General features: G+C 45.6%; 4 protein-coding genes and 1 non-coding gene across 6 annotated transcripts; 4 read left to right on the forward strand and 1 right to left on the reverse strand.

The window, feature by feature from the left end:
- Nucleotides 1-506: 506 nt before the first annotated feature.
- Nucleotides 507-5,370, forward strand: atg3 (autophagy related 3). Of its 2 annotated transcripts, XR_012963791.1 has the most exons (13): nt 507-709; nt 992-1,033; nt 1,129-1,178; nt 1,737-1,807; nt 2,166-2,273; nt 2,549-2,598; nt 2,786-2,876; nt 3,026-3,060; nt 3,231-3,383; nt 3,538-3,665; nt 3,802-3,870; nt 4,061-4,211; nt 4,254-5,370. XR_012963791.1 is itself a non-coding variant. In XM_076152426.1 (12 exons), exons 1-12 carry the CDS (start codon nt 638-640, stop codon nt 4,140-4,142), a joined length of 951 nt encoding a protein of 316 aa, XP_076008541.1. In that variant the 5' UTR covers nt 507-637; the 3' UTR covers nt 4,143-5,370. The 2 variants fall into 2 exon arrangements, 1 of the variants encoding a protein (XP_076008541.1); XM_076152426.1 differs by having other exon boundaries at nt 4,061-5,370.
- A 391-nt stretch (nt 5,371-5,761) lies between these two features.
- slc19a2 (solute carrier family 19 member 2) lies at nt 5,762-10,319 on the forward strand. Its single transcript, XM_076152424.1, has 6 exons — nt 5,762-6,095; nt 7,515-8,060; nt 8,218-8,464; nt 8,538-8,730; nt 8,942-9,083; nt 9,231-10,319. Exons 1-6 carry the CDS (start codon nt 5,973-5,975, stop codon nt 9,372-9,374), a joined length of 1,395 nt encoding a protein of 464 aa, XP_076008539.1. The 5' UTR covers nt 5,762-5,972; the 3' UTR covers nt 9,375-10,319.
- A 62-nt stretch (nt 10,320-10,381) lies between these two features.
- On the reverse strand, nt 10,382-13,220 carry arl6ip6 (ADP-ribosylation factor-like 6 interacting protein 6). Its single transcript, XM_076152370.1, has 4 exons — nt 12,711-13,220; nt 12,578-12,631; nt 11,121-11,253; nt 10,382-10,964 (listed from the first exon to the last, which is right to left on the reverse strand). The coding sequence occupies exons 1-4, from the start codon at nt 12,913-12,915 to the stop codon at nt 10,877-10,879; spliced, it is 480 nt and encodes a 159-aa protein (XP_076008485.1). The 5' UTR covers nt 12,916-13,220; the 3' UTR covers nt 10,382-10,876.
- Nucleotides 12,296-12,368, forward strand: trnak-cuu (transfer RNA lysine (anticodon CUU)). Its single transcript has one exon. It is a non-coding gene; the product is annotated as a tRNA-Lys (tRNA).
- A 102-nt stretch (nt 13,221-13,322) lies between the features above and the next one.
- Nucleotides 13,323-25,257, forward strand: arhgap1 (Rho GTPase activating protein 1). Its single transcript, XM_076152369.1, has 13 exons — nt 13,323-13,423; nt 16,494-16,711; nt 16,982-17,080; nt 17,226-17,313; nt 17,498-17,629; nt 17,809-17,895; nt 18,664-18,762; nt 18,881-18,988; nt 19,409-19,485; nt 19,625-19,702; nt 19,820-19,948; nt 20,070-20,173; nt 20,264-25,257. The coding sequence occupies exons 2-13, from the start codon at nt 16,591-16,593 to the stop codon at nt 20,429-20,431; spliced, it is 1,290 nt and encodes a 429-aa protein (XP_076008484.1). The 5' UTR covers nt 13,323-13,423; nt 16,494-16,590; the 3' UTR covers nt 20,432-25,257.
- The last annotated feature ends 592 nt before the right edge of the window (nt 25,258-25,849 follow it).

Here is a 25,849-nt window from a genome sequence, read left to right on the forward strand (position 1 = left end):
CAACCAGTTTACAACTTGGAAATTGCCCCCGAACGGACGCCCAGGTCATAACACACTCGGAATTAAGGATGGGGCGATTGTTTAGCAGTCGTGACCGTTGGACGTTGGAGAAAGATAGTAAACAGTGATTTAAAAAACCCTAAAAAATATACAGTATATCGTTCTTGCACAACAGACCGCTCTACAATTATTTTGGACGTTTGAACACCTTCCGACGAGTAGGCGAACACAGCATTGCTATAAAAAAAAACGATTCGGATTTTTTAACCATAAACAAACGACATGCTCAAATTCACCACCTTTCACTCATTAGTTATTCCAGATAGTTCTCTCTCATGTTCCACGCAGAATAGATAAGCGAGCCAAACATATCGCGGATGAATTACTCGGAACAATTCTGTCCTGTTGAATGAACTCAAAAGCATCGAATCACTAATAAGACTCCAGACGTCCGTCTTTCACTACGCTGTCACGTCAACTGTTCTCGCGAGACTTTCATTGCGGTAGTAGTGCTTGTCGTATCATGTGATTTGCGCTTGGTGCCGCTCTGCTGGACTATGTCGCTATAATTTGTCTTTTTGGTCGAGCGCTTGTTGGAGACATTTCGGGCTTTTGTCCATAACGAGCCCGAGAAAAAATGCAGAACGTGATAAACTCCGTGAAAGGCACCGCGCTGGGCGTGGCCGAGTTTCTGACTCCAGTGTTGAAGGTAAACTTCCATCACATCTCATTAGCTCCTCTGCTAGCGTGATACGACACAAACACGTGAAGTGGACGAGTGACAAACAGTAAGACGCGTTTAAACTCCGCGTCAGTGTGACTCGATTACACATGGACACATATGTGCTGCCAATGACGAGTGGATACATTTGTTGTCTGCGAAATACGCGGATTCTTCTACTCGACTCTTGACAGCTGGATGCTAATGTTTCGATATTCCCTTTAAACACACACACACTTTCTCTTTCACTTCTGTTTCGATCTGTTTCAGGAATCAAAGTTCAAAGAGACAGGAGTCATCACACCGGAGGAGGTGTGTATAGAAGCTCTATAAGTTTGAAAGCGTTAAAGCTGTACCATGCAGCCTTAGGAGACTAAACTCTTCCTCCTTGTTGTGTTAATTGTTAGTTTGTAGCAGCAGGAGATCACCTGGTTCATCACTGTCCCACATGGAAATGGTGAGTTCTTTTGACCTTTGAACTTCAGCATATTGACACATAGGAGCCGATGTGATGAGGCTCTTTCTACTTCTCTTGACTCTATTCTCGCTGCCTTACTTCTCTCCCTCCATATGTCATAAATTAATTGTAACATTTGAACTATTTTATTCTCAAAATCTTTGAAGGTAGTTGATTAAATTCCTTCTGAAGTGTGAATTGAATTGATAGAACCTCTTATTCATGTCCAAAATCTGGACCTTTGGCACCTAAATGACCTAAGCTGATAATTAAAAAGTGCACTTCTGCTGTACTTCCACATGTTTAACCCTATTGTTGCTGCTGTTGGTAGTGATGTTGCAGTGTAAAGTTAAGTCTCAGGTTGTAGTCGTGCTCCTCCTCCTCTCCTCTGCTCTGTGTTGAATCTGATAGTGTGGTGCCAGGTTACGCTTCACATAATTAGCGGTTGGGGCGGTGCTGCATGAAATGTCATCAGTAACAAAGAATGACCATGTTTTTAAATGATAAACTGTCATTTCCTGGATCAGTTTGTGACTCGCGGTGTGTTTCCCCCCTCAGGGCATCTGGGGAGGAAGTCAAGGTGAAGCCGTACCTGCCGCCGGACAAGCAGTTTCTTCTAACACGCAACGGTAATGCTTCTGTTGTCCTTCCTTGGCTTTGAGTTTCAAACTACTGCTTTGTCTCGCTGTGATCCACCCTGTTTTGTTTTGGGTCGCGGTTGCTGTCAGAGTATTTCCTCTTATTTCCCAACGCGTCTGTGAGTTGCATCAAACTGTGTCGGCCATCCTGCAATCGTGCCAAACCTGATTGGGACAGAACGCTCCTCCTCAGCTTAGATCCCTTTCATGGACATTATTTCTGTTAAAGGAGCCCTTATAATTATTTTCACAACCCATCAAACCTCACTGCACAAACGCCCTCTGAGATTTGGTGACTGTTTCTTCTTCTTCCTCAGTGATTGAATGCTTGTGGCCTGTGTGCTTTCAGTTCCCTGCTACAAGCGCTGCAAACAGATGGAGTATTCAGACGAGCTGGAGGCCATCATAGAGGAGGACGATGGAGACGGCGGCTGGGTGGACACCTACCACAACTCAGGTGGGACACGGCGTCTCGGTGTCCGTCCTGTCACTGTGTCCACTCTCAGTTTGATCAAACGTGCTGTGGTTTCATGTTTCCAATCTCCAAAACTGACATATCAATGTTTAAGTGGTATTCAGTGGTAGCTCCACAAATACCCATAATTCCTGCCAGCTCGTTCTTAATGTTTTGTCATTTAACTTCAAAACATCAAGAGTGAGCTTCAGCTGCACGATGTTGGGAAGGAAATTGTAAAATCCGATAATTCTGTCTCATTTCCTTCTTGTCTGCAGGAGTGGTGGGAGTCACAGACGCTGTACAAGAGATCTCATTGGACAATAAGGTAAAGCCTCAGCTTTGATGAAGGGACGGGGAGGGGCGAGGGTGGAGGGGCGAGGGAAGGGTACAGACGGGGGGATTATGGAGGAACACCATGGTAACCACTGGGCCATGGCTGCTTGGTTTCCTTTTCTACAGTGGATGAAACTGCAGTTTCAAATGTCGCCCTTCATCTATTCTGTCTCTTTCAGGACAAGAATATGAATTCCAATTCTGCGGCATGTTGTGATGGCGACAACGATGAAGACGAGGATGAAGAGGGAGAAGCAGCAGACATGGAAGGTACTCGCGTCTCCACTCGTATCAGGATTTCGCCCGACACAATGGATGGAACAAAGTCAGAAATAACATCAACAGGAGCCTCTTGATCCATATTCAATGCACAATTCACTGCTTTAAGAGTCTAAATGTTGCGTTTGTTGCCTTTTCAGAATATGAGGAAAGTGGACTCCTGGAAACAGATGAGGTAAAACACACAACACACACAGACACAGACACACACACACACACACACACACACACACACACACACACACACACACACACACACACACACACACACAATGTGAGCTGTGATTCGGCGTGTGTCAGTCAAACCGCCATCCTATACTCAGCGTCTCTCTGTTCCATCTCCAGGCCACCTTGGACATGAGTAAAATGGTGGAAACGAAAGCCAAAGCGGATCCCGGGTGCGAGGACGCCATCCTCCAAACCAGAACATACGACCTGTACATAACATACGACAAATACTACCAGACGCCTCGACTCTGGCTGTTTGGATACGATGAGGTAACTGACACGACCCCTGCTTACATCACACACTCTGTTTATGCTGGAACAGGGCTGAGTTAGTGGGAATGGGTTAGTGGGTCTTCTCTGACCTGTAGAAAGCTTTGGGTTTTGGGGGTTGTGAGGTTTGTAACCGCGATGCCGCGTCTCTCAGGACAGACAGCCTTTGACTGTAGAGCAGATGTACGAGGACATCAGCCAGGACCACGTCAAGAAAACCGTCACCATCGAGAATCACCCCAACCTTCCTCCCCCGGCCATGTGTTCTGTCCATCCCTGCAGGTGAGACAGAACCTTTCCTCATCTGGTGCCCACACGTCAGAAGCGTGTGTATTGTTGCTGGCCATCTCTGTATTGTGTCACCGTGGTTGTAGACTTTGATGACAGCTTGTCTGATGTAACTTCCCCTTATTTCCAGACACGCTGAAGTGATGAAGAAGATCATTGAGACGGTTGCCGAGGGCGGAGGAGAGCTGGGAGTACATATGTATCCTTTCATGTCTCATTCACACCCACATGCATGTCTGTCACAAGGGATTTTGGAATGCTAATCAATCAGTGTGATAGATATTTGGGGGTCTATTGGGCTTGTCTTCATACTGAGGGATCGCTCTGTTGCTCCGTTGCTTTGTGATGTGATTTTGTTGCCGAGTGTTTTTCTTAACTCTGGGTTTTAGGTATCTGTTGATTTTCCTGAAGTTCGTCCAGGCTGTGATTCCCACGATAGAATACGACTACACGCGGCACTTCACCATGTAACCTGATCAATGTAAACACACCTCTGCACATAGGAAGTCTTCAGGAAAGGGCTCAGATCGCTCACTTTGCCTCTGCAGCAGCTGCAGCAGCCGCAGCAGCCGCAGCAGCCGCAGCAGCCGCAGCAGCAAGTCTAGATTACTTTATGGAAGGGGTTTGTGGAATGTTTTGTGTTACTCTGAGACATTTTGCATGGGCATAGGACCAGAGGGAATGTCAGAGGGATGTACAGGAGGTATCAGCTAACGGCACAATCCAATATTTTGATAAAGGTTTTCTCCATGGGACACAGAGATGAAAGTGATTGAAAGGGAAAGACTCTTACAGGCGTTCAGTGCTCAATGTGCTGGAAAGCTCAATGGCACAGTTTGTTAGAGGCTGAAGACTCAATTTGCACATTTCCATTAAATATCATGACTCTTCACTAAAAACAAAATCATATTTTGCAAATTCTCTGAAATTCTGCCATAATGGATGCACATAGTAGTAAAGGCTGGAAGGACAAGTGGACCTGATGTATCGTTCAGAGCCGGAGTGGAGGAGATGCAGTGTTGCGTGACGGAAATGTGAGACAAGATGGTGCAACCCTATTGTAATGGAACACATAATCATTCTAAGACAACACAAAGCTATTTAAGCCACTTCTGCTTGTTTTGTGGACCGGTGGCTCCAAACTGATCCGGTCCAGAACCCCCTTCTAACAGCCACAGTAAAGGATCAGATCTGTGGATGTGGACGTTGTCGCTGCTCTTCTTGCTTCTGTACCAGCTTGCAGACACTCGTGCTGATTGAACTTGTCGTGCCAGTTTGTCTGGCGTAATGCTGTGAATGTCTTCATCGCCCGGTCGCTTTATTCAGCTACGCTCCCTCAGGCTATTTCCCTTCGATCTCAGGCTTTAGTGGCTCCTTCTCTGCATCCACACTTTGGTCTATGTTGGAAGGCGGTCCAGAGGGTTACATCATAAACAACGTGTGTGTGTGTGTCCATTATGAATATAGCACAGCTTTTTCACAACACAGATGGAGAAATCTTACTGCTTTCTATCCTCAACTTGACTTTCTTGTCAAAAATACAAAGTTTTCCCTCCTAAGTGTCCTCGGTAGTGGCAGTACGTTGCTGATCTGTATTTACTCTCTTCTGCCTGTTGATCCTGTTCTTGTGTAACCTGCTCAGTTATAACACTTTTAAAGTCGTGTACATTTATCAATTAAAATTGTCCCAAATATTGAATATGCATTGCTGTTCATTTATCAAAGCTGAGAAAACAATCTTGAATATATGTAAGGTGGAACCGTTCAGATACTGGCTAAGGTAGGAGAGGACATCTGTAGACATTCATGTTTAGCATTAAGATTAAGTCAAAAATAAAGAGTGAGGTTCTTTAAACTACTAATCTATCTCCGTTGAAAGGCTTCCATTGGTTATCGTTAACATTATGACTATTAGATTAGCTAATTTCAAGATATTTTTTGTTTCCCCCATTTCTAGGGGAATTTGCAAACAATTTCAACAATAGTCATAAAGCAATAATAATGATTGTATTACTCGTAATGTTTTTGTATTATATGTATAAATAATTATTTACATTTAAATCTACTATTCAGATGAAGGAAGTAAACCTCAGGATGCATGTTTTTCTGTTTTATGTGACAGAAACTAGAGCATTTGAAACGATGTCGTTTCCCCCTGCTGTTCATCACTTCCGCCAGCAGGCGGTGGTAGTGTGTCTACGCACTACCGAATCATAGTAGTAAAGGAGGTGGAGCAGGAGGAAGAAGAGGCTGAAGTGAGAAGGTAGAGTGGCGGCATGTGGAGGTCGGCGAGGCACCAACATGGCTGTGTGTTACCCCACCGTCCTGCTGTGTGTCTACGGGTTCTTCTCCAACCTGCGGCCGTCGGAGCCGTTCCTCACCGCCTTCCTGCTGGGACCCGACAAGAACCTGACGGAGACTCAGGTCAGTGTGTTAGCTTCCCGGCTAGCAGCGTCCCGGACTAGCGGCGCCCTCCCTCGCGCACCTGGATGGCACCAGCGAGCGTGCGGACTGCGAAAAGCCGCTTCAGCCGGTGCCGCTCGCGCCTCAGCTTAAAGCACGAAGCGCGTGCGTTTGCTGTTTGTCACCTCAGCGGGTCCGCGTGAAAGAAACGAGTCCATCGAGTTCACCGCCATGGTTTAGTAATGTGCTGAATGGATGATGAAATAGTTACATGACATATAGGTGAACTAACAGCCCTCAGTATGAAGAGTTAGGAGTTATTAATGTAAATGGAATACAAATAATAGAGGATGATAATAATAGAAGACATTATAAAGTTAAATTATTTTTGTAGACTATTATGTCATACTGAACTACAATGAGAAATCAAAACTAATTCCAGCTCTAAAATATTTTGTATTGTTACCATACTTTATAATTGAACTCCATCAGTTTCAGTAAAGGAAGCTTGTGTAAACTGAACCATACAGATGTGTGTGTGTGTGACCTGCAGGGTGATGTCAGTGGGGCTTCATCTGCCTTGACCTTGCAGCGCCAAACAAATTGTGCTTTTCAAATATCCACAAAAACAATCCAGAGCCTTAAGTCTCAGAGTTTCTGATACCTACAGACACTCGGCTTTGACTCAAAACAGGAACGAGTCAGTCTGTGTGTTGACTCACATTCTAGTATTTGTCCATCAAGGTCGTCGTGGACACACAGTGTTCCTTTACTCTCCGGCTCTTCAGCGTTCAAACCACACAGCCTGTCCTGTTATCAATCTCTCTATTATCAGGGGGGGACCTTGAAACTCCAAGGATCCTAACACGCAGCCAAAGCATCCAGCTGAGCAATGTGCTCCACTGGCCAAGTGTGTCACCTGACAGAGAAACAATGAGAGAGAGTGTGTGTGTTTGTCAATCCAGCCACATTGACCACAAATATGTGATGATGTTTGTGTTGATTCTTATGTGGATCATGTAATCTTTAGGTCTTTTGCGTATTCATGCACATATGACTTTTATTCATGAAGTTGCATCCTTTCCCTTCAGCCTCCTCCTTTTCTCCCAGTGAGACTGTGTACAGCGTCCTCCTGTGGCGACAGAGCGAGACACAGCAAGTTCAAGCGCACTCCAGTTCCCCAGTGAGAGGATGAGTTTACAGCCGGTCAAATCAAACTGCGTCATCAGAGGAATCTTGTTTTTGTTTATCAGAGGAATGTGAGGCCAATAATCAACACTGCTCTGCTGTCGGCTTCACCAAAATAAGATTACATTCTGGCCAAATCTCAGCGGATAATCCATCAGGGAATGTGGCTTTATCCTTTTAGACGTTGATCTGGGAATAATGACCTCCATCACATTCATAATAATCTTATAATGACTTCCTGTTCCCCTCCAGGTGGTGAATGAGATCTACCCAGTATGGACGTATTCCTACCTGCTGCTGCTGTTCCCCATCTTTCTGGCCACTGACTTCCTCCGTTATAAGCCTGTGTTGGTTTTGCAGGCCACTAGTTTAGTGGTCACCTATGTGATGCTGCTAAAGGCCCAGGGGATGTTGCCCATGCAGCTCCTGGAGTTCTTCTTTGGCCTGGCCACCGCGTCAGACGTGGCTTACTACTCCTACATCTACAGCGTAGTGGAGCCGGCTCAATACCAGCGAGTGACCGGCTACTGTCGGAGCGTCACTCTGTTTGGCTCGGCGGCCGGCTCGCTGCTCGGCCAGCTGCTGCTTTCGTTGGCCCAGGTGCCGCTGTCCCGCCTGGTGGTCATCACGCTGGCCTCGGCGGCCGTGGCCTTCTTAGCCCCCTGGTTTCTGCCCACGCCAAAGAGGAGCCTGTTCTTCCACACCAGTCCAGGGGCGGAGGAGAAACAGCGGCTCAATGAAAGCAAGTCACACACGGAGAAGACAGACAGTTCTGACAGCAGCCAGGACGTCCCCATGGTGAATGACTATGATAAACTGTATAAACACGTTACACAGTCACAGTCCAGTCTGTTGCCTTTTTCCTCTGAAGTAACCAAAGTTTAGAGTCTCTTTATTGTCATTTTGGTGAAGATGATGTCGTCCCTTACACATTCATCACTATTGAACCCTGTAGGTACCAGGGGCTGCTAAGGCTGGAGGACGCAGCAGTGGACTGGCGCAGGTCTTGCGGATCCTGTTGGAGGACTTCCTTCAGTGCTACAGATGTCGCCCCCTGCTGGCCTGGTCACTGTGGTGGGCGCTGGCTACCTGTGGCTACTTCCAGGTGGTGAACTACGCTCAGGCGCTGTGGGAGAACATCCGGCCCTCCCAGGACTACGTCATCTATAACGGTTATGTGGAGACACTGTCCACTCTGCTAGGTGAGCTCTCACTTAGGGACTCTTTTTTGTGTGTGTATCCAGCCGTGTGTGAAGTTTGATGTCTCTGCTGCAGGGGCGTTGGCTGCCCTGATGGTGGGCTACCTGCCTGTGAGTTGGGCGGTGTGGGGCGAGCTGGCCCTGTGCATCCTCTCCATGCTGATGGCCGCCTGCGTTTTCGCCATGGACACGCTGAGGAACATCTGGATCTGTTACGCCTCCTACGTGGTCTTCAGAGCCACCTACATGTTACTGATCACCGTGTCCACGTGAGAGTTTGCACTTATAAAGGCTGTAGTTGTGTCAGGCTCAGGATCAGGTTTATGTTGCCGGTCTTCCCAGCAGCGTGTGGTTGGACAAACTGTGTCTTCACTATTACAATGTTACACCAATAACACGGTTAAGACCTCTCAGATGATCTAAAGATGAAAGGAGGAGTCACTGCTGTCTGTTTGCTGAGCTCTGCCCTCTGACATGCAGGTTTCAGATTGCTGCCAGTTTAAGCATGCAGCGCTACGCCCTGGTGTTTGGAGTCAACACCTTCGTGGCCTTGTTGCTGCAGACTCTGCTCACCGTGGTGGTGGTGGACTCGGCTGGCCTGGGCCTCCACATCTTCACGCAGGTGAGCAGCCGCCACACGTACAGTGAAGGTTGACCTCAGAGCTTTGGAATGTACCTGTGAAGGAGTTGATGAAGTACAAAGTGATGCTTTCTGATGCACTGACTTTCCCTTCCTTCCTTCCTTCCTTCCTTCCTGTCTTCCCTGCAGTTCTTCATCTACGGCAGCTACTTTGCAGTCATCTCCGTGGTCTTCCTCCTGGCCTGGCTTTGTAAACTGTCCTCCAGGAGGCGCTCTGAGCGAGACGCCCTGGCCCAGTCAGACTCTCCTACTGACTCCAGCTCCATCAGATAGTTTGACTGTAGGATGATGTCCTGGTGTGACTGGAGGCCTCACACTCAGGCAGCTCTGCTCCTGCCGGTGACATCACACTGGTCAGGACTTTTATGTCGCACAACTTTGCAAATACGCACATCTTACTATTACATCATGTCCCTGCTGCTGGTGTGCAGGCGACAGTCGGGGACAGAGGGAGATGCTAGTCGCTCTAACGTTGCAGCTCACAGTGCAACAGCGTGATAAACAGAAAGCTATGTTTACTCTAAACAATGACAGGAAGACAGAAGCTTCCAGCAGCACTTCATATAGAGACTCTGTGTATACAATATCGCCACGACGATAGAAAAGTATCCTGTCTAGTTTTTGCCTCACTGAAGAGTTTATCTGAAAGGCCTGTAGACTTGTATTTTTGTATTTGGGTTTTGAATATTTATTTGTAGAATATTAAATGTACAAGCACTGAATACATGCCTTAGATAAACAAAAGTATTAAGTGTGTGTGTGTGTGTGTGGCTATTGACTTTGTGTGACTTTGACTTGACATTGTCTTAGGGATGACAAGCACCTTAATGTGCCTTGTGAGTGTTGCTAGGTGCATCCCGTGAGCGTTGCTAGGTGCAGGCTCTGTGGTTGTCCTGCTGTGAAGGTACTGTAACAAACGAGTGAATGTTCTGAGGTGTTTCTATGCAATAACTGTAGTTTCTCCAAAGCGCTTTTTAAAGACCTCACATTCCCCCGTTCACACACTGATGTCAGCAGCGCACCAGGCCTGGAGCCAAGCTGCACATCAGGGGCACTGAGGGCTTCAGTGTCTCGGGGCTCTCTGCTTCTCCCTAGACAACCACTCACCATCCAGAGCCACGCTGGCCCTTTGAAATAAACAGATTTTGACTGAAACGTTGTTCAGTGTCCTTTGAGTGTTTTTGTTCTGACTCAGTGTGATTAGTTGTGCTCCCCTGCTCTTTTATACCACGATATTCTGTTCTACAAAAGAGGTGTTTAAATAAACTTTCTCTGGATAGTGACATAAAAAATCTATCTATTTTATTGTATCACACATAAATGAATACAATCAATCATTCAGTAGTAAAATGCATCACTGATCATGGGTTTGATTACAAGGGTTCTCCCCTCAGAATGGCTTTAAAGAAAATCCCTCATAGCTGGAGGGACACTGAACACATCACAGGGACCCATGGTGTTTCTGTGGCTCAGCGTCCATCACAATGAAGAAGTTGTCACTCATGGTGATAAAAAGAATGGTTCTAGGTTCTTGGCTCTCCTCAGCATTTACAGGGGATGGCAAACAGCTGCGTCACTCACATGGAGCTGAGGATTTGATCTTTCTAAACTGGCACAGCAGGCAGAAAAGTCGAGATGTAGTTACCTGCGTCTGCCACTAGATGCTAGTAAAGTCCAAGATTTGACCAGATGGTGAGAAGAAATGCTAATAACCAGATTCTCAGATACCAATACCGTTTTTAATCAGTGTGTGTGGGGGGAGGGTTGTGTGTGCGTCAGCTGAGGCTCCAGATGACGGAGAGCATGGCCATGAGCCCGTTGAGGACAGCAACACTGCAACCCATGTGGTAGCCTGATATGTGCCTAAAGGGGAAAACACACACGCACGCACACACACACACACACACACACACACACACACACACACACACACACACACACACACACACACACGTGTTACTCCCACATTCCCTCCCATATCTTATGTCCCCTCCTGGTTGTCTGCCCTGGATCTGTTACCTGAAGTGGTCCAGAGTCAGCGGTGTTGGGGGGTCCATGCCAGACTGGTAGGTGTCAACATAGGTGACAGTCCAGGAGAACACACAGCAGAAACACCCGGCACATACAGACAACACCAGGATACTCCAGAAACCTGCACGTGTAACGGGTTAATAAGTTCAGTTAATAAATAGTTAAATAAATAATATATATTGTTTAATCCTGCAGAAATGGGTCAGGACTTTTATTGTGTAAGTTAGGGTACATCAGTTGCATCGTGTGTAGCCTGCAGCAGAAACAATGTCTCCTGTTGCAGGTGAGTGGTGCAGAAACACGGTCCGCAATTAACGTCATTAAGTCTTATTTCGTTGTTTTGTATGTGTTATACATATCACATTGTTAGATATTACAGATAACCTCCCGTATGGATCGTATTTGTGTGACATTTTACATTGTTTTATAACTTTTATTTGGTTTTGTATTTTCGTTTGCCCTTGAAGCACGTTTTCACTGTAGTAATGTACATTTTAATTCGATATTTATTCTGTTTAGGCGGACCGAATTTTGTTTATGTCCTCTGATAATTATTTCCCGACCCATACAAGTGCATATTTGTTGTGTCGTGTGGTGTTCTGAAGTTCGTGTGGATTGTGTGTTAAACTCGTGGCATAGTTGGCATGCTATTCTTTGATTGGTTTTACGTTCGGAGTGCAGTACCTTTTACGACCACTGGGGTTCATTTCTTAGGGGTTTATGGCTAAAAAGGGAATAAGTATTGTTAATTGAATGCAAGTTGTCTGGTTTGGAGGATGTTGTCAAAGTGGGCATATAATCTAGAGGTGTCGACATCAGGAGCAACTCAGACTTAATATACAGCTTTTTGAGGAAACAATGTCTCCTGTTGCAGTTGCAGAACAATAAAGGCATCTTCATCCCAGATACAAGCTCATCATTAAGAAAAACACAACGCAGGTTACACACACACACAAACACAGTTAATGTCACTGACTTGTTCTAACAAGGTGATCTGCATTGTGGAAGAGATCTAGCAGCGCCACCGTCGGGCCGCCTGCAGCAATATTTAAAGGGCTACTTGCTAGCTGAGTTTCATAAAAATTGCATCACAACTGCACTTTTGATCATCTGTGATTGGATGAATGTTTCTTATTCAAAATGGCGGCCGAAGCTATCGTGTAGCCCGGCTAGCTCAGTCGGTAGAGCATGAGACTCTTAATCTCAGGGTCGTGGGTTCGAGCCCCACGTTGGGCGCTAACCTTTAGCTTTCTACGAGGAGCCCCTCCCTCCTCCACATTATGAAGACACTGTATACAGTTTATTTCTTTAGTTTCTTCAACTCTTAATACATGAAAACATTCCTAGGTCCTGATCTGTGCCAAGTCCAATCAAAGTCGGACAAACAAAGCAGTAACAAATCTCAGCCTCCTTGTCAGGGGTGATGACGTCATAAATCTCCTCACCCAGCACCCTCTGCTCGGTCCCGTCCTCTCCCCTCACCCGTTCATCTCGCAGCTCTGTCAGAGACACAGTCAGTCAGTAACACTCACTTACTCACTCAGGGCTTTGCTCAAAGGCTCAGGTGCGCGAGCTCACCGTCAATGATGGGGTAGAGCAGCGAGAAGAACACACCGACGGCAGCCAGCGTGACGGCAGAGCCCAGCATCGATACCCACACCGGGCACAGCGGCCACGGCACACCGGCGCTGGAGTTCGCCCCGGCTGCTGGGCTCACCTCCGCCTCACAGCCACCGAAACTTTCCCTGGAAACTTCCCGGTCTGACTCAGGCCTCCTCGACATCCCGACACCGAGCAGCACCGAGACTTTGATCTGTGTAGTTACCCCAAACAAAACGGTGATCACCGGAGCAATTGGAGTTGTTTTATTACAGACCTTTTTTGATAAAGTCTGCAAATGTCAACACGTCTCGTGAAAAATTCCTTTGCTCTATGTCTTTACTTCCGTGAACAAAATTGTCCCTCCAGCTGTGCCGTTGTTGTAGTTATTCGGACACAATTCCATTTTATTTTTACAATCCTAGAATTTTGTTGTATATTTTACAATATAATTAATTACACCGCCTTACTTTGGGGTATTAAGACTTTATTATACACTGAGACTCCAAATTATACACGCTTTTATTTTGACAGGCACATCTACGGTACGTCAAACTAGTCTAAATGCGTACTTTTAATTTGAAGACCAGATCACCGGAAAAGGTGTTGACGCAGACAGTTACTGTCAATAACAGAGCAGACGGACCCACACACGGAGGCGTCGCTGGTTTCAAAGCTTCGGCGTGTTTACGGTAAATAATCACTTCATTTTGCTTGGAGCGTAACTTTGGCTCTAACATGAGTCCGTGATGGAGGCAGACGAGGCCATGAGAGCCGCTGACTTAAGCCGCACGGAGTCATTTTGTAGCGGTGAGGTTGACTTGTTTCACTGCGGTGTAGCTAAGCTTCATCCTTGACGGAATAGCGCACATTCAAGCACAAACGTTCGTCAACAAATAACGCGTATGGAAGCACGCATCCGTAACGCGACGTGAGCGCGGCAGCTTGTTCAGAGGGCTCGTTAACGAAGCTGTGTTATCCCTGGTTCGCGTTATTCCCGGCTAACGCTAATTAGCCTCCGTATCCCGCTTACGTTCCGAATTTGACAGCTAATAACGTTCAGTCAGACTTTAGCTTCGTTAGCTCGCGGCTCACTTGTTGCCCTTATCTCGAGCTAGCCGCTTGTTAGCTCATTTTCCTCTTACATTCAGGAGAAAGGTACGCAAAACTTCTTTCGGAAACTCGTTAGTAAATAACAGTTTCATATAATGCTAAGGTTGATAAGCAGCAGAAGGTAATTAAAGTAAATGTTGGTACAGTGGGATCATACATGACATCATATTGACCACTGGACTGAGAGGACATGTTCAGATACCCTTAACTGTCCCTTAACTCTAAATAACAGCTGATTCGCTGTAAGTTAACTCCGGGTGGATTTTTTCAGACCTTGTGATTTATTATTTTCTGTTAGTTGAAAGCGGGACTTGCTGTCATAACGAGTTTCCATCGTCGTTTAAAGCCCCCACAGGCCCAGTGTTTACTAAGGAAGCGTCGGGTCCTCCCCCAATATCCTGCTTCAGCTTGGAATCTATTCAACCATAGAACCAGGGCATCAGTCTAATGGTATTTAGTTGCGACTTCAAAGTTGTAGACACCGACAGACTGAGTGTGGTTTCTATAGACAATATGTCAGTGTCTGTGAGCAGGGAACCTGTTCTCTGAGTCTGTGTGTTTTAATTTATTCTGGATTTATCTCAGACGATCAAATAATAAATAAGTATGTGATCTCTCCTTTGTTTTTCCAATTTCGTTCATTTTCTTCTAAGTTATCACAAGTTGAAAGTTCTTTTGTCTCCTGGAGAAAGAAAATGGTGCCAACCCTTCAGAGATCAAAGGTGGATTGCGCCATAATCTAGATGGGCACAGACCTGATAAATGGGAACATAAGGAGTGTGTCAGTGTGTATGGAAGCTTCCTGGATGGAGGAACATAATGTGAACACGTGACGCTCAATTTGAATCCTCTCATGCCTGCTAAAACAAAACATGCCATAAAGACAGCTGTGTAAAGTGAAATGTACACATCAGCTTCAGTGATGCAGCAAAGATGTCTGTCGTCACTGTTGCCTGTTTGTTCAGCTCCATGGTAACGGGATTAGACTGAATCTCTGCTTCTCTGCAGCAGAGTTTTCTTGCCATTTTTGCAAGCAACCAATTCCTAAACCCCCTGGAGGATATTTACACTAATCTGTTTCCCTCTGCTGCTCTCCACTGCTTTGCTCTGACAGAAAGGAGGGGAGGTGGGGGGAGGAGAGAGGGGAGAGAGAGGGGAGCCATCGCTGCTTGATTTCTCTGTCATATCTGCATGTAGACGCAGTAGCATGCAGACCTGTGCTGCGGCTCCACAGTCCTCAGGTTGAATGGTTGGGTGCGGGTGGACAGGTGGCGGATGTTCCTCAACAAACAGAGGCTTTACTGGCTGGGTGCCATGATTGACTGGCTCATTGTCTGGAGAGATGTCGTGTGTTTGTAGGTATTAGCACTGAGTAAGGCTTCCTTTGGGCTGCAGCTATATGTGGATTTACATATTCCATATCAATTCAAAACATCCCCACCTGAATAAAGGAGTGTTTTATTTACGCATCCATTGAACCCAAGTGGTTTATTCCTCTGTGTGAGGGTGCTGTGGCTCTGTGGAGATGTTTTCCAGTATCTGTGTGTGTTTGGTTGGCCAGCAGCAGTAGGTTGACTGGGTCCATAGGCTACTAATGATATTTATTTAAAGCAACATGCTGTCACACGGTATAACATCACAACATAGAGGGAGAGCTGTGTGTGTGTGTGTGCGTGTGCGTGTGCGTGTGTGTGTGTGTGTGTGTGTGTGTGTGTGTGTGTGTGTGTGGAGAAGAGGATACATGGGGGGTTGGTAGTAAATGAGGAAGTGTGATGGGATGAAAGTCAGTGAGAAGAGGAAGAACGTGAGATGCAGTTATTCATGCTCAGCACGTCATCGTGTCACTGCAGCTCAGTTTGTACTCAAATTCTGCTCAGCACGACAAATTACAGAACTATAGAGCTGAGCTTCTAAATGCAGTGACTAAATGAGGATGCAGTGAGCTCTCTCTCTCTATAGCTCTCTGTGTCTCTCTCTCTGTCCCTATCTCTATTTCTCTGTCTCTCTCTCTGTCACTGTCTCTGTCTCTCTTCTCTCTCTCTCTCTCTGTCCCTTTCTCTCTCTGTCCCTTCTCTCTCTCTCTCTCTCTCTCTCTCTCTCTCTCTCTCTCTCTCTCTCTCTCTCTCTCTCTCTCTCTCTCTCTCTCTCTCTCTCTCTCTCTCTCTCTCTCTCTCTCTCTCTCTCTCTCTCTCTCTCTCTCTCTCTCTCTCTCTCTGCTGTTTCCCTCTTCTGTCTCACTCGCTGGCTCTGTCTCTCTTCTCTCTCTCTTTCTTTCTCTGTCTCTGTCTGTCTCTTCTCTCTGTCGCTCCTCTGTCTCTCTCTCTCTGTCTTTCTCTCTCAGCCTCTATGTTGAGTTGGTGTTCACCTGGTGACTCCAGTCGTCGTCTGACTCTCTCACATTCCTTTCCATCGCCCCTCTTCTTCTCTGTGGTTGAAGCTATTTTGGTCCACTTCTAGCTCGACAGGCAGAGTGAGCAAGTTGCAAAACTGGAGTCGTGTGATAAAGTCAAAGAAATCCACGAGGTTGACACTTCCATCATCCTCAGAGTCTTTCCACTGCGTCAGACCCCCTTAGACGGTCTGACTCAGTTAGTGTGAGTTTCTAATGCATTTCTGGTCTTAGTGAGTATGTTGATGTGTTTCTCACAGGGTTGCTCCTCAGGTGAAGATCGCAGCGTGTGTATGTGCATCCCTGCAACGTGTGTGTGAGAGCTGGTTTGTGTAACGCCATCCTGCAGTGTGCGTGATGTCTTCAGAGCTGCTCGTAGATCTTGAAGACCCACCGACCTCCCAGCTAGATCAACTGAAACTGTCCACAGTAGAAGATCAGCAGTGGCCTGGTGATGACTCCACTCTCACCAAGTCAGGTAAGAGAGAGAGAGAGAGAGAGAGACACACACACACACACACACACACACACACACACACACACACACACACACACACACACACACACACACACACACACACACACACACACACACACACACACACACACACACACACACACACACACACACACACACACACAGAGGTTCAGGTCCAAATGAACTCTGGTTGTGGTCTGAACTTGATGCACACTCAACCGACTGTAAGGCCATGTATTGATCCCTTGATGTGTGTGTTTGTGTATGCAGAGACGGATATCTCTCAGCGGTTTGCTGCCGAATCCGCCCATCTGCCCTGGGACCACCCTTACTATGACATCGCCAGGCATCAGATCATCGAAGTGGCAGGTCAGACTACCAGTCACAGCTGTGTGATTGTTTTGTTGGTGGAGGTTTGGTGTTGAACATCGCTGTCACAGGGCAGAGGGAGACGCTGGACTAGAGAGCTGAGTTGCTGTTTCATGTCTTTCTCTCACTGTCACTGTATCTGCAGGGGACGATAACTTTGGCAGGAAAGTGATCGTGTTTAACGCCTGCAGGATGCCACCGCACCACGAACTGGATCATCACAAGATGTTGATGTAAGTGGGAACAAAAGATTGAGCTTCATGCTGTCAAACCTCCACCATCGGTCAGGACTAGAACGGAGCGTTTTAATTAGCTCTTAGTATTTATACCTAAAGCTGTCCAAGTCGTGATGAAGAGACTAAAAGCCCTTTGTCGTTGGCCTGTGTCACATTGATCTAAGTCATGTTTTCTCTGCAGGTATCTCAAAGCCACATTGGATCAGTACGTTGAGAGCGACTACACTTTGATCTACTTCCATCATGGGCTGACCAGTGAAAACAAACCGTCCCTCGGCTGGCTACGAGACGCATACAGGGAGTTTGATCGAAAGTAAGTTCACTCATAATACACACACATACACACACGGCACTTACAGGCTCGGGTGCATTTAAACCTCTACAGTGTACCGTCAGACTGAAACGGGGCATAATGTTTGTTTGTGTTTAAGTCAGATTGTTTTGTTCTTTGTTCTGTCTGACGTGTGTGTTGTTCTGTTCTGTCTGTTTCAGGTATAAGAAGAACATCAAGGCTCTGTACATCGTCCACCCCACCATGTTCATCAAGACTCTGCTCATCCTCTTCAAACCTCTCATCAGGTTTAAATCTGTTATATCACTGAATACATCCTGCAGCATCATGTTTCTCCCTCACACGTATACAACTGCAAATCAGTTTGAAGCTAAATTCAACCAACTGACGCTTCTGATTGGCCGGTCCCCCTGCAGTCAGACCCCCACTCAGCCACCTGGCATCAATGTGATCAACCAAGGCTCCATATTTCTCTTCTGCCATTAAGAGAAACCGCTGAGTTTGGCGGTGGTTTTAGTCTTGGAATGTAGTCTTTATGCTGGGTTCCTGATAGGTGTGTGACATTTAGTGGAGGGAACTTGTTTGGGTGATTACACAGTAGAGGCTAATGGCATTACCTCATTGATGAGGCTAATCCACTTCACTCACCAACCCCGCTGCTCTGTCGGGGGTTTTGTCCACTCGGTTTCCCTCATGGCACTTTCTTGTCAGTAACAGCTGAAGAAGACAGACGGAAATAAATCACTTCCTCTTGTCTCGCCCTCAAGACTCCGTAGGTCAAGCAGTTCCTCTCAAGAACACGAGCGACTGTGCAGCGCCTGATAGAGCAGCACTTTCACTCTAGGCTTCATGATAAAACCCTGATGTGCTCCTCTATGACCCCTAACCTGGTGGTCGTCTCACCTGTGCAGCTCTGTGTCGTCGTGTAAGCCTTAGTCTTAACTGTGAAACTGAAAATTGTATCCGGTTGACTTTCCCATACACACACTTTCAATGTGACGACTGCAGGTTCTATGTAAAGCTGTGTAAATGCTCATGTGTGTCTATGTGTTTAGCTTTAAGTTTGGCAGGAAGATCAACTACGTCAGTTATCTGAGCGAGTTGGAGGATGTGGTCAAGTGTGAACAGCTGCTCATTCCTGCCCGCGTCAGAGAGTAAGAACTTCTGTCGTTCTGTGGTCCTCTTATTTAAAGAAATGCACTTTGAAAAGCTAATTGTTGTCTTCAGTCGACGTGTTTGTCATAACCGCTCAAATTGCATTTCTAAATCCAGGTACGATAACAAGCTGAGAGCGTCTCTGAAACCCTCAGCCCAGCCTCCCATGTCTCCTCCTCGCAGCCTGCCGCTCCCCAACCAGGTCTTTGGGGTTCCTCTCCCTATGTAAGTCTGTTAACATGTTGTCACGCACGCTGAGAATAGTTTTAAGTTATGCTCGTAGTTTCATAGTGTTGAAATAGAGCCTGCTCAGGGGGTTTCAGGTCTACTGAGCACCTCCATGACTCTGGTCCTAGCATGTGTGACTGTGAGGAGACCATGAGAAAGACCCAGAGTGAACTGGAGGCATTAGACAGTGAGAGTTTGTCCCATCAGGCCCAGGAACATCCAGAAAACCCAGTGTGTGTGTCAGAATGAGCTCAATATAGCAACATATAACAACGTGTGTGTGTGTGTGTGTGTGTGTGTGTGTGTGTGTGTGTGTGTGTGTGTGTGTGTGTGTGTGTGTGTGTGTGTGTGTGTGTGTGTGTGTGTGTGTGTGTGTGTGTGTGTGTGTGTGTGTGTGTGTGTGTGTGTGTGTTTCAGGTTGAGACACAGGACTAAGGACGACGATCTAGTACCTGTGGTGATGAGGGACACCATTGGCTTCCTGTCAGAGCAAGGTAACGTAATCATGAGTCCTCATTCTCTACAACTTCAAACCAATGTATCATTCAACGGAAATCTCAGATTAACACGATTTCAGAATTAAAACCAGAGAAGGTAACCATCTAATCTTGTTGTTGACCTTGTGTGTGTCAGGTTTGGAGATTGAGGGGATCTTTAGACGGTCTGCCAACGTTACTCTGGTGAAGGAGGTCCAGCTCAAATACAATTCAGGTAAGAACAGCATGAGGCCGTAAATCAGATCACAGTGTTACAATGTGAGCTGCCATTATGAGAAACATCCAAGCAGCTGGAGCTCATGTTGGTTTTCTAATTGCACGTGTCTTCTAGATGACCCGGTGAGTTTTAGAGAGATGGAAGACATTCACCTGGCTGCTGTCATCCTGAAGACGTTCCTGCGGGAGCTACCTGAGCCTCTGCTCACCTACCACCTCTACAACGACATCGTCAACTTCAACTGTACGTTCAGTTTGATTTTACCTTCAGGCCAAAAATCTGTGAAGTGCAGTTCAATGAAATTACATTTTGAACTTTCTTTGGTTTTTGGTCGTCTTCACTGTGATCGTGTTTTGTGCTGCAGCTGTATCCAGTGACAACCAGGTGGCCGTCATGAAGAAGCTGTTGGAGACTCTACCAGAGGAGAACTATGCCTCTCTGAGATACCTCGTCACATTCCTGGCACAGGTACACACACACACACACAGGTACAACTTCAGACTCCCTTCCTTGTAAGTCAGCGGTCAAACCCTCTCCTGCGTACGTTTGTGTTCTCAGGTCTCCTCCAACAGCGAGGTCAACAAGATGACCAACAGTAATCTGGCAGTGGTGTTTGGTCCTAATCTGCTATGGGGGCGGGACAACGCCATGTCACTCAGCGCCATCGGACCAATCAACAACTTCACCAGGACCTTGCTCGATCAACAGCATCTCGTATTTGCCTAAACTTGCCCCGCATCCTCCATTTTCTCCTCAAGTGAGCATCCATCCCCAGACCCTTTGTCCCCATAGCATTTTACTTAAAAAGAAAAGACCAAACCAGTTTTTGACTCGTGGAGAGCTTCATCGGGGTTACGATGACGCCATGCCCTCCACTTATCATGTCCATTCAACCACTTCATAAGAAATCCTCTGATCCTGTTGAGTTGAACATTTCTCAGTTTGCATGCTCCTCTAAAGAAACATGACCTGTTCCCATACGCAGGTGCAAAATACCAGAATTATTGGAATAAATTAAAGAAAAACACCAAATCCAGTCTGATCTCCTCCTTAGGGCGTGTTCGTACCAACATGCTTTGGTCCACTTCAGTAGGATTAGAGTTGGTACGGTTCATCTGGGCAGGTCTCTGGACCAAAACAGCCACATGGAGACTAGACCAAATGAACTGGTTGGTTGTGGTGGGAAAATGATCCGAACTACATCTCAATCTGTTGATTGATCTGGCAATGCTGGAGGTTTGTTTTGCCGTGGCTGTACAGATGGATGCTGGGAAAAGAAAACCCTGCCATGTGGTAGATTCAGGTCTGAAAACATCCTGAGGCTTAACACAGCACTGGCAGCACTGCAAGCAAGCTGGAGTTACGTCATTAAGAGACTTCCTTTAGATGCCCTTGGACCTCAGACCTGCCCACAGCCGCTCCACTCGCCCTCACCCTTCTCCTTCTATTCCTTGTGATGGATTGGAAACAGTCGATCCTTAGAAAATCCAATTTTATTCTGAACTGCGTTGATTTCTGCACTCAAAGGTGTCTCGGGGCTTCGTCTAGACGCCGTTAACATTTAAAATCTACGGAATTTTGATTCTGATTGACGTAAGGGTCTATATATCTTTAGTTGTATATCAGTGTGTGCTGTTGTTAATCAGTCTCTTTGGTGTTTTCTGTGTCGTGCCAAAAAAAATAAAGTCACAGGCATCCATCCTTCACCAACAAAGAGAGGAAAGGGAGGGATGGCTTCATGACCACTAATCTGTAAAGACACAAAGAAAAAATACTGCAGTCACAAGATTTCCCCAATGGGAAAGGAGGAGAGTGAGGTGGAGATGTTTGCATCTCCTTGAAAGACTCAGGTTAACCTAAACAGGATGAACACGGTACCAAACTACAAGGACTTAACATGAAATGCTGTATTTAAACTATTCCAAGATGAGCTTTATGATTCTAGCAGCTATTCCTAACGTGTCAGAAAGAGGGCGGGGCCCAAGTGCGCCTTCTTCCCAATGAGTATTACAATATTCTTCTTCTATTACATTCAAAATAAAGCAAGATGTTGTCACTGTAGTTTTCAGTATGAATGTTAGAGTGCTAAACGCTTCAACCAATGAAGATGTGACAGCTAGTCGGCTACAATTGGAACGTGTTCAAACGAGCATCGTCTCAAAAAGTCCTGAAACGTTCCCTAACAGTCATTATTTCTTCATACTTGTGTCTCCATTGTAGGTTAAACTTAACCAATGCGTGTTTGGATAATCAGTGCGGTGTGGGTTGGCCCTAATCCCAAAACAGACCGGGTGCTGTGTCTGGGTGCACACACACTTTGCTTTGCAGAACAAGAGAGGGAAAGTAGAGGAACTGCCACTCTATCACAGCTCTCTGATAGAGCTCTCTAGTTTGATTATATCAGTAGAGTTTATAGTTTGTTTGTTGTGTTATCAGCGTTCTCTAGAGGTCTCCCCAAAGAGACCCCACCTGGACTGAGTCGGGACGGTTCCAAATGATAGCCCGTCTCATTGGTTCAGGTTGAATCTCTGGTCCATGTAACAGAAACGTCCCCGTGTCCCCATCACAACACTACGTAATACTTCAGTTATGATGCAGCTCATTCTGTCTCTTTGTTGTGGTTTTTCTCTTCATTGTTCCTTTGTTAACGGTACAGATTAGACAGCTGATTAAACCCCACGCCTGCAGACTGTAAAGGGAAGCTGAGCAGAGGAAACGCTGCTCGTCTGCTCGATAGAGAGAGACGACAGAAGAGACAAAAGAGCTGCAACCTCACTCATGTTCACATCGATGCCACGCAAATCAGAAAATAACCTTCAAAATATAAACAAGACATTTTTAAATTCATTTTTTATTCATAAATGCGATCTGTGATTTGTCTGATAAAATGATCATTCAGTTTGTGTGCAGTGGAGGTTTTCAATTTTGCAAAGGAAATCCTACATAAGTTTCATTCCGCGCGTGTGTGTGTGTGTGTGTGTGTGTGTGTGTGTGTGTGTGTGTGTGTGTGTGTGTGCGCGCCATGTCGCCTCATTTGTTTTCTTTCCATTTCTACTCTTAAATATAGCGCTGAGTATTCATTGAAACATGTTGAAGCGATGCTGTAATAATGTGATTTTGATGTAATCGTTTGGTTGCCTTATATCTTAATTAACTCACTTAGGCACTGAAGGACTTAGTCCAAGTTACACGTGGGCGTCTGGTGTTGGTTTCTCTCTCGGGTAGTCGGAGTACGAAAGGGTTAACGACGTGCTGGAGGGTGACGAAGGTCTGCTCAGATAGAGAAGTACACACACACACACACACACACACACACACAGAACAGTGGAGCAGTTAGTGTGTGTGCTTTTGTGCTGTACTTGTTTGCACTCGATTAAGGCAAAGTAAGGCGTGTAAATGGACGGAATAAAGAGGAATCTGTCCTTAGTTCCACGGTGAAGGACAGGTTTGAGTCACAGCTGTAGTACTTGTTCCCTCACGTCTCTTTTGCTGTAGCTCAGATGCTGGATTGTGATCTGGCTTTCAGGCTCTAGCAGGTTTAGGGAAAATCAGTCTGCTCTGTTTTCACATTTAGACATTGATTTGGAACTTGGTGTCTCATGGCTTTCACATTTGTATTATTGCCCCAAAAGGTCGTCTAGTTGGATTTAGCAGCATTGATTTGGGGTTTAGGACTGAGTGAACAGATTCATCCTGTAAATACTCAATCCTCTCATGGTTTCTGTGGCTGGGGCTTTGAACAGAAGTGCAGTTGTGCGTTGAATCTCTTTGTCAAATCATTGCTGGACCTACAGACTCTTCATTCATCTATGAACATTTCTCAAACCCTCAGCTTGTTCCTCCTCATTCAGTGTTAAGTATGAAGCTGTAACCCTCAAAGCCAAATCACATTTCCCCCACTTATTGTTGTTTTGTACATGAAACCTTATTTAGATTCGGCTTCTTCCCTCTCTTTCCAAGTGAATCTCTTGGAAATTGTTGCTGTATTTAAAATTTAAAGCTCAGTGATATGGCTCGGTGTATTTGTCACTCAAGGTAGTTTGTGTGACTTTGGAATGAGCTGTCCTGTGCGCCCCGGCGCTGTTTCGGTGCTCGTGGAGCTTTTGGCTCCCGAGGTCTGTCTGACCTTTGTGATTTTAATGTTATTATTCTTAACATGGGACTAAAAAAGCACCAAAAGACGAGAGATTTAGTTTGACTGAAGCTGAAAAAAGTCCCCAGTGTTTATTGTTGTAACTCTCAGTACGACAGTCAGTGTGTGTGTGGGTTTGTGCGTGCGTGTGTTTTAATTGAGAAAAAAACAGGTCTGGGCTCCTAATCCATTTTTTAAGATTTTCTTTTCTTACTACAGCAGTTTGGTTGTGTCCATGTGTCCATACTTGTGCCTATTGGTTCCGGTGTCCTTCATCCAAAGTGAAGCTTTCAGGAAAACAAAGGATCTTTAAAGATCGTTTGTCCAAAGACTCCTTACTCAAAAAGCCCCTAAATCTGACAGCCTGTTGCCCCGACAACAAGAAAACTACTGCTCCTAAAAGACACTTGACTTGTTGGAGTTCAGTTTCTAAGCACTTAATAAACTGAAGAAGCACACAGATGATTATTTCTTATAGTGCTGTAGAAGATGACATCGCTGTGTGTGTTCCTGCAGTACAACTAATCAGTGTGTGGTTATATAATCCAAGTAATTAAAGAAACTGTGAATGACCCGAAGCGTTGTTACATCATCACAACGTACCCGTGTCCTTTTCCCGTTTCAGTTGCTGCCAGTGTGATTGGGAAGGCCCAGCGTTCCCGGGATTCATAGTCCGTTATCTATAACACAGTTCGTAAAGTTCTTTCATGGATTCAAAGGACTTGTAGGTATTAGGGCTTCTGCAGGTCTGATTAACTCTAATTGGCCATCGACAGGGTTGAAAAACAGCGCCCCTTTTAGGACGATCAGGGCCATGTGAAGTTTATTGATGAAAGCAAAGTTTCTCAGTAGTGAGTACTTGAGTGAGTCTGATTCTGAGAATAGAGAGAAGAAGAATTCCTGTTAGTTGAATCCAGAATCCTAGTGTTAATTTCAGAACTCTTAATTGTTTTTGTGCCCTTAATTGCCTTTTTGTTACTTGACAGTAAGTTGCCTTCCTGGAACAATCATATTATTCTCACAGCTTTTTACATTATGAAATATCTCAAGCACTTTCGAGTTAAACATTGGATTTTTATCCTCATTTCATTTCCAAGACACTTTCTCTTTTACTGGCTTTCAAAAACAAAAACAGCCATTTTCTCTTCTTGTCATTTTCCTACTCATCTCTGGTGATTGCAGCTCATTCTAATCTGTGGATCTTTGTACTGTAACCGTTGTGACAGTGAACAATGTTTCTCTGTGGGAGAAATGATTCGATTCTCAAGCTGATTTCTTGATTGGTAGCGATCTTATTTTCTGAACTATGTTTTGTTCTTTACTTTTGATATGTTGTGAATACTCGTCTTCTCTGTACGATATAATGGTGATATAGTATCAATGTGTGCAACCAATAAATAAAGGTGAATGAAAAAGCTTTGGAGTGTTGGTGTTCTTGAGTCTGATATGAAAGGATCAGATTAATGTGTGTGAACCACATTATGCCTGCAGTCAGAACTTATCCATGGAGATGTCACTGATGATGCCATGGAGTCTACTTATCTAATCTATGATGTCATGGTAGAAAGGAACCACACTTATAAATGTCATTTTCATTTCCTATGTTAAGCCATTTCAAAAACATGAGCCAAACAAACATGAAAGTTCAACATAAGGGTTCAAATCCGTCATTCAACGATCTCTGGCTTAAGAGACAACACTGTGATGCAGTCATCAGCGTTCAGGGCGAAGAGTTTCCAATCCACAAGATCGTCCTCTCCGGCTGTAGCCAGTATTTCCTGTGAGTTGTCTGAAGGTTCTCAGTCAAACAGGTCACAGGATTGGAGGAGAGTTAATCTGAGGCAGCTGGACCTGAAGGCTTGAAGACGTTTCACCTTCAGAAGAGAGGTGAAAAGTCTTCAAGCCTTGAGTGGGTAGAAATCACTGAAATACACTCAGTGGCCACTTTATTAAACACACTTATACAGCTTCTAATGTTGTTTTGATTACATTCTGTCAGAGGTCATAGTGGT

The sequence above is a fragment of the Genypterus blacodes genome, unplaced genomic scaffold, assembly GCF_046128005.1.
Source record: "Genypterus blacodes isolate CSIRO-AG114 ecotype Tasmania unplaced genomic scaffold, CSIRO-AGI_Gbla_v1 ptg000056l_1, whole genome shotgun sequence".
Lineage (NCBI taxonomy): Eukaryota > Metazoa > Chordata > Actinopteri > Ophidiiformes > Ophidiidae > Genypterus > Genypterus blacodes.

Coding starts and splice junctions, on each gene's coding strand:
- atg3 (XM_076152426.1), top strand. CDS start 638: ATGCAGAACGTGATAAACTCCGTGAAAGGCACCGCGCTGGGCGTGGCC. Junction 2,274..2,548: donor GGACACCTACCACAACTCAG/GTGGGACACGGC, acceptor TCTTGTCTGCAG/GAGTGGTGGGAGTCACAGAC. Junction 3,666..3,801: donor TGTTCTGTCCATCCCTGCAG/GTGAGACAGAAC, acceptor CCTTATTTCCAG/ACACGCTGAAGTGATGAAGA.
- arhgap1 (XM_076152369.1), top strand. CDS start 16,591: ATGTCTTCAGAGCTGCTCGTAGATCTTGAAGACCCACCGACCTCCCAG. Junction 17,081..17,225: donor TCAGATCATCGAAGTGGCAG/GTCAGACTACCA, acceptor CTGTATCTGCAG/GGGACGATAACTTTGGCAGG. Junction 19,486..19,624: donor TGGCTTCCTGTCAGAGCAAG/GTAACGTAATCA, acceptor TGTGTGTGTCAG/GTTTGGAGATTGAGGGGATC.
- arl6ip6 (XM_076152370.1), bottom strand. CDS start 12,915: ATGTCGAGGAGGCCTGAGTCAGACCGGGAAGTTTCCAGGGAAAGTTTC. Junction 12,632..12,710: donor GCTCTACCCCATCATTGACG/GTGAGCTCGCGC, acceptor TGTCTCTGACAG/AGCTGCGAGATGAACGGGTG. Junction 11,254..12,577: donor GACCGAGCAGAGGGTGCTGG/GTGAGGAGATTT, acceptor TTACACGTGCAG/GTTTCTGGAGTATCCTGGTG.
- slc19a2 (XM_076152424.1), top strand. CDS start 5,973: ATGGCTGTGTGTTACCCCACCGTCCTGCTGTGTGTCTACGGGTTCTTC. Junction 8,061..8,217: donor GCAGCCAGGACGTCCCCATG/GTGAATGACTAT, acceptor TGAACCCTGTAG/GTACCAGGGGCTGCTAAGGC. Junction 8,465..8,537: donor GACACTGTCCACTCTGCTAG/GTGAGCTCTCAC, acceptor TCTCTGCTGCAG/GGGCGTTGGCTGCCCTGATG.